Genomic DNA, 13,863 nt, shown 5'->3' with positions numbered 1-13,863 from the left:
GAAAATTAATTTGTTGGCATGTGTTCTTTTTCTGTTTAAGTGACCGAAGGACCATAAGGTTCTGGGATTATGAGTGAGAGCGTACTTCTGAATACCCTAGCTTGAAGTGGTATCCATCAGGGCTTACCATTTGGTTCAGTGGCTCTCAACACCCCCAGGAATGAAAACTGGCAGTTATACTATAGAGCCCAACAATGACTTTTCTTGATTGGCTCAGGATTTCCTGGCCACCATATCAACGGTGGGCATATTGCAGACTTCTGCTGGCTTTATACATGTAGGTGGGCACATTCTTGATCTTGTGTTCAGGGTAGATTTTTGCCACTGAGGAGATGAAGAATGTACTTTGTTATGGTCAGAGCTTCTTCAGATAGAGGTCAGAATGTGCCATTTCTTCCTTCATGGAAAAGGCCATCAACAGAGAATGAGAATGTAAAAAAGAAACAAAAGAAATAGTATTTTTAAATTCACCTCATACTACTTCTGCTGGTGAGTATTTCAGTTTTAAGAATGCTCTATATACATCCTATAGGTGTTTGTCTGTCTGTGGGATTGGAGCATATCCGGTTGTATATAGTTACAGACTAACTCGGGTACCCCTCTGAAGTTAATTAACAGAACTTGCCCTATTTTATTTCAATAGCAGATGACAGGAAGCTAATAAGAAGCCAACATTAAGCACAATGAGAGGGTAGAATCATAGAATAATAGGGCTGGAAGGGACCTCAAGAGGTCATCGAGTCCAGCCCCCCACCCTCAAGGCAGGACCAAGCTCTGTCTACACCATCCCTGACAGATGTCTCTCCAACCTGTTCTTAAATATCTCCAGAGAGGGAGATTCCACCACCTCCCTTGGCAATTTATTCCAATATTTGACCACCCTGACAGTTAGGAATTTTTTCCTAATGTCCAATCTAAACCTCCCCTGCTGCACTTTAAGCCCATTACTCCTTGTCCTGTCCTCAGAAACCAAGAGGAACAAATTTTCTCCTTCCTCCTTGTGACACCCTTTTAGATATTTGAAAGCCGCTATCATGTCCCCCCTTAATCTTCTTTTTTCCAAACTAAACAAGCCCAGTTCATGAAGCCTGGCTTCATAGGTCACTTTCTCTAAACCTTTAATCATTCTTGTCGCTCTTCTCTGTACCCTTTCCAATTTCTCCACATCTTTCTTGAAATGTGGCGCCCAGAACTGGACACAGTACTCCAGCTGAGGCCTAACTAGTGCAGAGTAGAGCGGCAGAATGACTTCACGAGTTTTGCTTACAACACACCTGTTGATACAAGCTAGAATCATATTTGCTTTTTTTGCAACAGCATCACACTGTTGACTCATATTCAACTTGTGGTCCAGTATGACCCCTAGATCCCTTTCCGCCATGCTCCTTCCTAGATAGTCGCTTCCCATCTTGTATGTATGGAACTGATTGTTCCTTCCTAAGTGGAGCACTTTGCATTTCTCTTTATTAAACCTCATCCTGTTTACCTCTGACCATTTCTCTAACTTGCTAAGGTCATTTTGAATTATGTCCCTATCCTCCAAAGAAGTTGCAACCCCACCCAGTTTGGTATCATCTGCAAACTTAATAAGCGTACTCTCTATCCCAATATCTATATCATTGATGAAGATATTGAACTGTACGGGTAGATTTGGGGGGAGTGACTTTGACTTCTAAAATTCAACTGTGTATCTGAAGGACAAAGAATTAATTATATCTTGAAATGTCTTTTATTCTAGGCACTAATCTTGCAAAGAGTTACACACTTGCTTAACTTTATGGTTTAACTAGTTCTGCTAGCTTCAGTGGGACTACTCACATGTATAAGTCTTTGGAACTTTGACTGAAGCATGAAGGAGTATACAAACGTGTAATATATTCACTACATAAATAACTTGCAATGCCGGCTACAACACTGATATGTGAATGCTTATTTTTATTTTGAGGTGACATTGTAAATAAGAAATGAGCGACATTATCTCCCATAAATGTAAACAAACTTGTTTGTTTTAAGCAAGACTAAATGGACTTGCAGGCTCTAAAGTTGTATGTTGTTTTGAGTGCAGATGTGTGAAACAAAATTCTTGATTTGTAAATTGCATTTTCATGATAAAGAGATTCCACTATGAAGTGAGTTAAAATACTTTAAAAATCTTTTTTAGAGTACAAATATGTGTAATTAAATAAAAAGTGAGCATTGTATACTTTGTACTCTGTGTTGTACTGTTATTAAAATCAATATATTTGAAAATATAGAAAAATATCCAAACTGTAGTAATACATTTAAATTGGTATTCTATTACTGTTTAATAGGGCAATTAAAACTGATAAGTTGCAAATATTTTTTAATATAGTTAATTTGTTTTTCATTAATTGCTTGAGTTAACAGCAATTAATTGACAGGCCTAGTATAAAGCTTAACTCGAAACTGTTTTTTACATGAAAAAGAGAATCTATTTCTCCACACTCTATTAGGCACTTAAATCATATCTATTAATCATATCTATGAGTCTGCTGAGTCATCTGTGACATCACACCCTTCAAGGACACTTTCTGCATTTTGCAATAATATTCTTTTTGTTTACAACTGTGATTTTTATCATTTAAACTTATCCATACTTCAGTAGCAAGGACCTTACTTTATATACGCAGATTAAGGACCCATTTCTCATATTCAAAATTACAGAGTCCACCTTCTTTCATGTACAATTGTGTTGTACTCCTGTGGCACCTGCAGCAATTTACATGGGGAAAATAATATTAGGTGAGTATTTAATGTAGTTAGCTTTCTTTAATGTGCATTACCACATGGAATCCAGAAGAAAAACCAGCACACTAAAAAGCCAGCTCTCCATGGACCAGCTCACAATTCAGGATGCACTGATCTGGCGGTTAGTTAAAATACAGTGTATAAAGGCAGGGAGTCTCAAATTATCATAGTGCTGATCAGATCTTAATCTGGGAATTGTTTTACAGATCCTATCTTCTCCCAGCCTGTTAATAGGAGTCCTATTTATGACTGCATAACACCGTACGGAAAGAATAGCAGTTGCTTATGTGGTGAAATATCACAAAAGTATCTACTTACTTTACTCATCTTTAAAATGGTAAGTTATGTACTTAGTGCATTTTCCCTCATAAATACGGTTGCCTTATTATCTTCAGCTACATCTACACTGCCACAGGAACGCCATCAGCAGTTGATTTAGTGCAGGGGTGGGGAACCTTTTTTGGGTCTGGGGCCACTGACCCACAGAAAAATCAGTTGAGGGCTTCACACAAAAAACCCTCACTGACATAGCGCCTGAATGAGAAGGAGAAAGACACTCCCCACATTCCCCTTGCACACCAGAGCTTAGGGGGGCAAAGCCTAGTAGATTTTGTGTGCTCCAGCACCGTGGTAGAGCAGCTAGGGGCAAGGGGAGAGCTGGAGTGCTAGTACAGATTCCTCAAGGCTGAGAGGGCTGTGAGCCCAGGGGTCTGGAACCAGGCAAGCCGAGGGCTGCATCCGGCCCCTGGGCCTGAGGTTCTTGCGCCAGAAGGAGTTGTCTACACTGCCCCTTCTTGCGCAAGAAGAACCCTCTTGCGCAATGCCGTTATTCCTGAAAATAATCAGTGTAACGGCATTGCGCAAGAGGGTTTTTCTTGCACAAGAAGGGGCAGTGTAGACAGCTCTTTCTGGCGCAAGAGCCTCTTCTGCAAAAATGGCAGCTCATTAGATATGCAAATGAGGCTCGGCAGTATTCCACACTTAGCCTCATTTGCATACTTCTGACGCAAAGATTGCGCAAGTGGAGACATAGTCTGGGAGCAAGGCTGGAGGAGTTGGGAGCACAGGTGATGTTCCTTTGATCCTTCTGGTCAAGGGTAGGAGCCCAGGCAGAAACAGATCCATCCTGGAGGTGAATACCTGGGTGCAGGGATCATGTCGCCAGGAGGGATTGGCTTCCTTGACTGCAGGACACTTTCTAGGAAGCAGGACTGCTAAATAGAGATGCAGTTCATGTATTGAAGGGGAAGAGCATATTTAGACACAGATTGACTAACCTAGTGAGGAGGGCTTCAAACTAAGTTTGAAGGGGGCAGGTAACCAAAGCCCTCAGGTGAGTAAAAAACTTGGAGACCTTGAAAACAGGTCAAAATCTGGGGGGAGCATGGGCTGTTATAGCAGAGATAAGGGAGAGACAAGACACCTGGGGGGGAGGTGGAAACAAATCAGTATCTAAGCTGTCTGTATACTAATGCAAGAAATATAGGAAATAAGCAGAAATGCTAGTAAATGACATAGTTGGTATCACAGAGAGTTGGTGGGATAATACACATGATCGGAACATTGGTATAGAAGGATATAGCTAGTACAGAAAGGGCAGGCATGGAAGAGGGGTTGCCTTATATATTAAAAATGTATACACATGGGCTACGTCTAGACTGGCATGATTTTCCACAAATGCTTTTAACGGAAAAGTTTTCCGTTAAAAGCATTTGCGGAAAAGAGCGTCTAGATTGGCACGGACGCTTTTCCGCAAAAGCACTTTTTGCGGAAAAGCGTCCGTGCCAATCTAGACGTGCTTTTGCGCAAAAAAAGCCCCGATCGCCATTTTCACGATCAGGGCTTTTTTTGTGAAAAACAAATCTGAGCTGTCTACACTGGCCCTTTTGCACAAAAGCTTTTGCGCAAAAGGACTTTTTTGCCCGAACGGGAGCAGCATAGTATTTCCGCAAGAAGCGCTGATTTCTTACATGAGATCATCAGTGTTCTTGTGGAAATTCAAGCGGCCAGTGTAGACAGCTGGCAAGTTTTTCCGCAAAAGCAGGTGCTTTTGCGGAAAAACTTGCCAGTCTAGACACAGCCATGGACTAAAGCTGAGATGGAAGTAGGAGACATATTTGTGGAGAATCTCTGGATAAGGATAAAAAAGTAAAAAAAAAACCAACAATGATGTCATGGCAAGGGGACAACTACAAACCACTCAACTAGGATGAAGAAATGGATGTGGCTTTTTTTTAAAAAAAAAAACAACTAACAAAATGATCCAAACCACAGGAGTTGGTGGTGATGGGGGACTTCAACTACTCAGACATCTGTTGGGAAAATAACACAGCAGAGCACAAATTATCCAACACATTTTTAGACTATAATGCTGGCAAATTATTATTTCAGAAGGTGGAGAAATCTAGGAGAGGCTGTTGGACATTTGATTTTGACAAAGAGGGAGGAACTGGTTGAAAATTTCAAAATGGAAAGCAGGTTGGGTGAAAGTGAACAGGAAAGGATAGAGTTCATGATTCTAAGGTTATGTCTACCCTGCAGAGCTTTTCTGGGATACCTCCAGTACCCTGGAAAAGCTTTGCCACATCCAAGGAATCTGTTTATCCGGAAAAAATTTCAGAAAGCAGACAAATTTTTCAACATCCTTGTAAACCTCTGTCTAGGAGGAAGAAGGGATGTTCCGAAAGAGGGTTTTTTCCCCAACATTTCATGTTTGCTTTCTCCCAGTGTCTGTAATGTGGTTTATTTATTGTAAAAATCACTCCCACATGGCAGCCAGATGCTGCTCCACACACGGAGCAAGTAAGTGTCCCATGGCTGATTTCAGAATCAAGCCCATACACAGGAATTTTTTTTTGTAAGTGTAGACCACAATGTTTTTAAATATAAAGGTGTTCAAAATAGTTATGCAATAAGTGTGTGCATAAGAGAAGTTAATGAAAAATGTGAATGGAAACAGTGATTGCCAAAATGATTGTTATTCTCTCACTCACAGTCTGCAGGCTACAGTGATCTCTCTCTCACACACACACACTCTCTCTCACTCACAGTCTGCAGGCTACGGTGATCACACACACACACACACTTTTAATCAACTAGTCCATGGACTTTCCATCGACTAGTCAGTAAGCAGGGGAGCTGCAGCAGGATTAGCTCCAGGTCTCAGCACCTAACCCCATTGCAACTTTACTTTTTAATCATATTAAGAGCTGGCAGGCTCTTAATACATTTAAAGGGCTATAGCGCAGCAAGGGAGACCCAGCATGAGCTGGGAATCAGCTGGCCCCGCTCACACCAGTAGGCTCTTAATACATTTAAAAAGCAGAGTTGCAGCCAGGCGGGGAGAAACGACTAATCAAGGAACCAGCTTTTGCTTATCGGATAGTCAACTAGTTGCTTACATCCCTAACACATACTGTAGCTCACTGAGGGACATGTGTACAAGGTTTAAGGTGACATGCAAAACTAAGTGAAGGCCTAGCAGCCGCACAGGTTTGTGCCTTCCAGTGATCCCAGGGAGCTATTTATCTGCCTGCTCCAGGGAGCAGCTGCAACCCAGAGAGTGGCAAGCCCAAGCTAGCTCACACACTAGGAAAAAGCCCTTGTTCCTCCACCAGGCACCCACCTTTGCTGGGACACTGTGCCCAAACTGTTCCTTCTGCTGCTCCCGCACTACTCGCTTTGCAGCCCAGGGTGCCCCAAACCCCACAAAATGCCTTTAACCTGCTCTGTGTTTCAAAGGGAAATTGCTCCTCGCTCTAATCCTGGCCTGAGGGGCTCATTGAGGGCTCCAGGGAAGTGAGTGTCCTGGGACAGGCAGCAGGGAGTAACACATCTCCCCGTGGACAATGGTTGCTGGAATACAGGGCCTGCTTCCCAGCTAGCCCACAAGTAGCTGCCACCGGCACACTTGGAGCTGAGCTCTGCATTCCTGGGGGAGCCAAGTTGCAGCACCTGGCCACATGCGTTCCAAGGGGCAGCCGGAGACCAGGGCCTGCACTGCTTGCTGGCTCCTTCCCCCACTGCATGGCAGGCAGGACCGGTGGACAGGGATGTGTAAAGCCCCAGAAACTGGCAGGCGGGAGCTTTGTTCTTCTCTGGGCTGATCTACAAGGCCACTTCCGTGGCTCAGGGCATGTCTGCCTCTGATCAAGGAACAGGCTGCTTTCCTCAGAGTGCAGCGCAAACCCCCACTGCTTGAATCTCCTTTCCCCTGGAGCTGCACTTCATTTGCTCAACCACCACTCCCTGGCTCTGCATGGGGTGACTCTAAGCTTGCTAATTAACTGACAAACCCAGCGTCTGGAAGACACTGGTGAGTTTGGGGTCCCAGTGTGGCAGGTATCTATGTACAGAGAGTGCCTTCCTTCCCCCCTTAAAACACTGATTTCTTCCCCCTGCTTAGCCATTATGGGGGCCCCACCAGTCACCATGGGGAGGTCCATTTGCACACGCACACACATGCACACGCACGCACACACGGAGGCCAGGAATGGAGGCTGTGCCTTGCCAGCAGCGCAGGGAGTCCAAGGTGGCTGGCCAGGATCCAGTGGCCTCACAGAGCTCTCTGGCTGGTGCGAGTGCACGGCCCACACAGGAGGCGGAAGCAGAGCAGCAGGGACACAGCCATGGCTGCAGCAGGACCTTCATAGGGAAGAATGGTGGCCAGATCTGATTTTGCCCCCCCATGATGCTCTCTGGCTCCCTGTCCCAGGCATGGCTTTCCACTGCTCCATTATCTGGATTCTGGGCAACAGAACAGCAGGAAAAGCTTGCAGGCAGTGTGCCGGTGCACTGCTTTGTTCCTGCAGCAGGGAGAGTGCAAACATGTGTATGTGGATCCATTTGTCGCGAGAATCACAGGTCCGATAATGAATACCCAAGGGAGGAAGGACAGAGCCAGGTGGACAGTTTTATCAAATAAAAAATATTTATTTATGACAGTGGTGAATTTATAGTATTTATTCTAAGATTTTTAATAGACCGTGTTAATAATGAATTTACAGTATTTATTATATTTATTCTATGGTTTCTAGTAAAACGTGTCAGAGATATAGGGATGGGAATGGCAAGGGGAATAGTCTCTAATCCTAAAATATCCAGCTACAGTAATAAAATAACAGTGATAACTACAAACTCTTATGTACTACCCACAAACAACTACAACACTAAGCTTATACAACAAGAAAAAATCAAATCATACATACCAACTTACACAGCACACAGAACATTTCACAGATATCGGTTCGGTTGCGAAGGCCTTGGTTACGCCCGAGAGTCAGGGGAGGTGGCTGGTCGGTTGATCAGGCCGGCAGCGCTTTGAAGTATACGAGAAGGCACACGCACGGTAGTACGTGTGTTGCAAAGACCTCCTAGAGCAAACTGTGCCATGGGTATTTATCCCCAAATCTGCACATCGCTTTCCCGCGCTTGCATATTACCATATATGGCCCAATGGTCACCAAGTGGGGGGGTCTGTGTCCCAGGGGTTGGGCCGAAACTGTGCAGGTTTCATGCGACCAGGTAAGCCCCGCAGTTCTCATGCCAAGGTGACGTGTGGGAGAGTCAGGCTATTTTCCCCTTTTCACACCTTTTGCTTTTCTAAAGGCAATGGTATGCAGGAAGGGTGCGGCCGGTTTCTCTCAAGGAGTCAAGAGCAGCCTGGCCAAACTTTTTTACTGGGGGGGCAGTTTCTTTTCTCTAACACCATTCATAGCTCTGGTTTTTTCCCCCGATCACAGGGCAAGGCTTGGGGCTTTCTCCACCCCCGTGTGCCTCTGCAAATCATCTTGCATGCCAGTTATGGCACACATGCCAGACATAGCTGACCCCTGATTTAGACCTTGGTTCAGGGTGTCAAATTTGCATATGAATTCCAGCTCAGCCAGAGAGGGCTACCAGGGAGCAGGCCTGGCCTTTGGGCAAGGCAAGGTGGTTGCCTCGGGCCCCACGCATTCAGGGCCCCGTGCTGCCCAGCTCCCGGCCCCACTCACCTTGCAGGAGAGTGCAGGAGCAGGCTTGGGGGGGGGGGGGGGATTTTGAGCAGGAGGGGACAGGGGATTAGAGCACCTATATGGCACAGCTCCCAGGGAATGGAGGTGGGTATAGGCAGCTCCACACAGCTCTGTGTGCTGCAAGGAAGTGCCCCCCCTCCCCCACTTGCCATTGTTTCCACTGGCAGGGAATAACGGAGGGCAGTGCCTGCAGGGAGTGCTTCCCTGCAGTGCAAAGAACTGCTTTCTCTCTCCTGCTAAGGCAGGGGTGTCCAAACTTTTTTCAAAGAGGGCCAGATTTGATGAAGTGAACAAGCGTGAGGGCCGACCATTTTGCCTGACATTCTTTGAACCATTAAAATTAAATGCAAATTAACTATTTTATGCAACGTTTATTGCAAACGGCATACTTTTCATTTTGTCACATGGATGACAAATCTAAACAGGTGTTAATCACTCTGCCTTTCATATCTGAAGGCCAGATGAAAAAAAAATCCAAGAAGCTGAAATATATGTCAGGAACATTGTAAAGTACATTACATATTATTGGTAATAAAGGTTGTCTGTCAACTTTTAAGTTCAAAAAATATGAACAGGAACATAACACCAAGTATACATGTTGTGTCCAAATATATTTATAACTGATTTAGACCAACTGACATTAACTGAGATTTTACAATGTATTCATCTCAATACATATGGATTCGTTGGGGGCCATAAAAGATAGATATTGCCAAATTACCTGGGGGGCCGTATTAAACCGGAACACGGGCCGCAATTGGCCCGCGGGCCGGACTTTGGACATGCCTGTGCTAAGGTAAGCCTGCAGGCCGGGTGTCCCCCACAGCTTGCATTGATCATCCTGGAAGGTTCCCCTCAGCAGCAGAGTGCCAGCCTGCCTTGCTGCAGAAAAGGGGGGGGGGGGAGAGCCCCAGACCCACAAACGGGGAGGAGCAAAGGGGGTCGCTTGCCCTGTGGCCCAGAGATTTGGACCAAGCTTCTGGCTGCTGCTATTGCATCAGTGAGGGGAGCCTTGGGCTCCTTTGAATTGCTGCACAGCTCTGAAGGCTTGGGAAGGGCATGCCATGGTCTGGGGAGCACTAAGGGCTGACTGCCCTCAGCCCAGCCCCTTCCATCCTATTCTTTCCAAGGACACAGAGCCATGCTCCTCCACACCTACTGGGGAGCTCCAAACATCAGGGGCCAGATTAATAAAGCCCTGTGTGGATATAAAGTTTTGTATCCACAACCATAAAAAATGAACAGCTGTGGATAGCCACATCCACTATCCATAGTTACCAATGGATTTACCAATCCAGGGAAGGTACCAGGCAGCTGGATCAAGGCAAGCTGCGGGCCAAAGGTCACTCCCCCAGTCTAGGTAATACTTAGTCCAGCCATGTGCACAGGCGACTGGACTAGATGACCTCCTAAGTCCTGGCCAGTCCTACAATTCTGCGATACCACTCACAGACGCACACAGAACGGGCCTGGACGCCGGACACCCGGCCCACACGCTCAGAGCCAGAAGACACGTGCCTCTCAGCCAAGCCAAGGCAACGGCACTGCGGTGCAGGCGTGTAGCACGGCCCAGGGAAGGTCACTCGGGGAGCAGCCCCGGCCCCGCCGCACAGCCCCAGGTGCTAGGGCTGGCCCGGCTGGGCGCCGGTGCGGACAGCAGGGCCCATCCCCAGCCTGCCAGGCCCCGGCACCCTACCGAGCGCGCGGCCCGGCCTTCCCCACCGCGCAGCCCGGGACGCTGCGACCCCGCAGCGAGGGAGAGGCGGCCGCCGGGCACCCACATGCTGCTGCTGCCGCCGCCGGCCCCTCCCCCCTCCGCAGCGGGCAGGACGCCTGCGCCGCGCGCTGCCGGCGGGAGGCCGGGGGCGGGGGCTCCGGCAGCGGCGCCGCATCCAGAGCAGGTTGCGGCGGGACCGGAGCAGCGTGAGCGGCGGGCGCTGAGGCGCCGCTGCCGGGTCCGCCCGCTGGCTGCGCGGAGACAAAGGAGCGAGCCTGCGGCCGCCATGGGGGAGCGGCCCCGAGCCCCGCCGGCCGCCGCCCCCTCCGGCTCGCTGCTCAACGGGCAGCTGCTCAACGGCTTCCACCCGCCGCCGCGCCAGGAGCCGCCGCTGCCCGGCCACGGCTCCCCCGCCAAGAAGTGCCGGCTGCGGAGGCGGCTGGACTCGGGCAGGCGGAACAGGCCGCGTAAGTGATGCATGCGCCGGGCTCAGCCTCGCCCCCACCCCCTCCGCGCGCCCCGCCACGCTCGCCCCGTGCACCAGCGGCGCAGGGAGAAGGGCTTGTCGGCAGCCCGCCTCCTTGGGCCCCACAGAGCGCAAGCCCTGGGGTCACCGAGGCCCCTTCCCGCCTCGCCCGGGTACCCAGGCTCCTCTCAGGCTTCTAGGAAGAAGGGGATCCCCTGTGACCTCCCCCTGGAGCGCAAGGACTTTGCCTATAAATGACTCCAAGCCCTTGTGTCTATTTCACTGTGTGAGGTGAGGGATTTTCTAAGGCCAGCTGCAAGGCGGGGCGGGTGGGCAAGGATGAGCCATGCCCATTCCCCCCGGCTGGGTGAGAAGGAGCTCTGTAGTGTGACTGGCATCCCCTCCTCCCCCACCACCGCAGAATCAGTTCATTAAATACCATCTTGTTTCAGCCAATAAAACTGTGTTTTGGGGAACACACCTACTGATACCATGTGGGCTGGGCCAGTGTTTGACCAATGAGGAGGCTGGAATGTGGTGGGCATGTGGATTGGTTTCTTGAATTGCTGTGCTGAAAGCTAAAATGAGAGATTTCCTAATTTACAGCTGCATAAATGTGACCTTGTTAAAAAAAAACCCAACAACTTACAGTTCCGTTGTGATATAAACTTGTAGGTGATATAGCCTTGGATAGTCGGTAGAAAATACCTTGAATTGGTTATTACTTTAGCCGCTTTTGAAACATGGTCCTCTGTGACTTAGACATTCCAATGAAGCTCGTAATTGCCAAGAACCATTGTAAGTAAATGAGAGAGAAATCCTAATTAAGGTCGTTACTTAATGATTTATTGCTGTTTTTTTTTCTAATTTAATTACTGAAAAATTGGAAATAAAACCGTTGTACTTGTATATGTTGTCCTGTTAAATGAAAATTAGTTCATCCAGAAATTAAACATTTGATTTTTCAGCTTTATAGGAAGTATTTTTATTTATACTGCAAATACAATCTGAAATTTGTATGTAAAGTGTGTTCTTTGTAATTATCGCTTAGGGTTTTTTGGTTATTGGTGTTGTAAGGACTGGTAAACTGATTACCCACATTTATATTTATTTATATATATAAAATTGAAAATCCACATGTATTCAAAATGTTTGCAGTATTTATGTTTTTGATTACTAATAACATACTTCTGTTTGCTTAGTAATTGATGGTTTTTAAAACCTAGGCTCAGTTATGAAAAAAAGCTGTTTAATTCCAAAACTTTATATATAAATCCACTTGTGAATAGACATTAGAGAAACAATAGCTCTGCTCATTGCTGCATGCTTGATGCAGTGTTTGGAACTGAGATTTGTTGACCTAATTCACTTGCTATTTTGTATAGGGTTTTGAAGTTCAGCATATTTTAAACAGGTAATCAGACATAGTTACAACCCATAAATACTCTGTGCCAAAACATAATAAAGTTAAAACTAAGTACAAACTGGTTTTTGTCTAGATATCTTGGATTTTATGGCATGTTTCTGACAGTAGGTGACTTCTTTAGTGGATTATTTGGGGGTGTTTTTGTTAAAGTTCCTTTCTCACTGAATGTGTAAAAAGACTTGTAAGGAGATAAAGTTAGACTAGCACTTTCAAATATGACCTCATTCTTGATTTTAATGCAGGCTTCGTAGACTGAAGTTTACTGAATTTTTGGTAATTTTTTTTGGGGGGGGGCAATACTCAGTAGAATCAGTTCAGGTCTGGGTAAGTAATGAGTTTCTTTAATAACTTCTACAAAATTGGGTGTCTTATGGCTATCTTGTACATAAGTGTATTTGTAGCTAGTTATTACACTTGCAGGAGAATAGTATCTTGTAGTGTATTGTAGCACTTATTTCAACATGTTTTATAATGTTCACCAGAAAGCAAAGTAGTTTATAGTAGAAAAGTTTAATTCTGACAGGATCTGAGTTGAGCAAAACAATGAACAATCCTGTTTTTCTGGTTTTATACAGTCTTTAACATTGGTGCTTGGAGATGTTTAGGTGTGTTAAAGGGCATATTGCAAAATGTATCTGGTAACTGCACTAAGTCTTTTAGTATTGATCACTGTTTTTGCTTGCATGTTGTGAAAGAAAATTGACATTTCCCGGTCTCCTGACAAGAAAAAGATGTCAAACTGCAGGTATAATTGCATTCTAAATCCACAAAAGTGAGACATCTAATGTATTGGTATGGTGTCCTTAGAACATGACAGACAGAAGTAAAGAATAGAAATATAAAATTGTCGGGGGGAAGAATCTCACTATAAATGTCAAGTATCAGAGGCGTAGCCGTGTTAGGACTCCTCACCGCTTTTACGGATTCAGACTAACAGAAGTGTTGGAGCATAAGCTTTCGTGGGCAAAGACCCACTTTATATGCATCTGACGAAGTGGGTCTTTGCCCACGAAAGCTTATGCTCCAACACTTTGTTAGTCTATAAGGTGCCACAGGACTCCTCGCCACTTTCACTATAAATGAAAACTGTTTGCTAGTGAGGATATAGTATCTACTTTGGTGAAGCTCTTGAATTGATTCTGTAATTGTTTGGGGTCTCTAATAAGTAGTTTAACTTTAGTTGCACTAAATGATTTTTGGTGATCAGTTGCGTAGTTTTCTAGTTTGGATCACTTGTGCATATACCAGCTACCCAGCCCCAGCCTCACAGCTCTTTTCAGAAAGATTAAATTATGTGAAATAACCATGTATGTTTTTGCAACTATTTTAGAGCATCCAAACTAGGGATGTTAGATAGTGGGTAATAAAATAGTTGAGTACTACATGGATTCTTATCGGTTAGTTGACTATTCTGTAGTTCCTGGGGGCGGGGCAGGCAGCCAGTACACTCTGGCACCACTCTGAGGAAGCC

The 13,863-nt window shown here is 45.9% G+C and overlaps 1 protein-coding gene and 1 long non-coding RNA gene across 5 annotated transcripts in view; one reads left to right on the top strand and one right to left on the bottom strand.

Moving 5' to 3' along the window:
- Positions 1–263: 263 nt before the first annotated feature.
- Positions 264–8,911, bottom strand: LOC142830409 (uncharacterized). The gene is made up of 3 exons (XR_012905626.1): positions 7,977–8,911; positions 2,639–2,730; positions 264–397 (listed from the first exon to the last, which is right to left on the bottom strand). It is a non-coding gene; the product is annotated as an uncharacterized LOC142830409 (long non-coding RNA).
- Positions 8,912–10,626: 1,715 nt separating this feature from the next.
- Positions 10,627–13,863, top strand: part of PANK1 (pantothenate kinase 1) — a 44,011-nt gene continuing 40,774 nt past the window's right edge. Inside the window, exon 1 of one of the 4 annotated variants that reach the window (XM_075935120.1) lies at positions 10,627–10,967. In XM_075935120.1, coding sequence (XP_075791235.1) covers positions 10,787–10,967 — 181 coding nt within the window. In that variant the 5' untranslated portion in view covers positions 10,627–10,786. Of the gene's footprint in view, positions 10,968–11,542; positions 11,765–13,863 lie in introns of those variants that run through there. The other 3 variants (XM_075935119.1, XM_006121441.4, XM_075935121.1) reach the window with 3 other exon arrangements.

Source organism: Pelodiscus sinensis, chromosome 8 (genome assembly GCF_049634645.1).
Source record: "Pelodiscus sinensis isolate JC-2024 chromosome 8, ASM4963464v1, whole genome shotgun sequence".
Classification (NCBI taxonomy): domain Eukaryota; kingdom Metazoa; phylum Chordata; order Testudines; family Trionychidae; genus Pelodiscus; species Pelodiscus sinensis.
The sequence above is the reverse complement of the archived record's forward strand: the minus strand, read 5'-3'. Positions and strand labels throughout refer to the sequence as shown.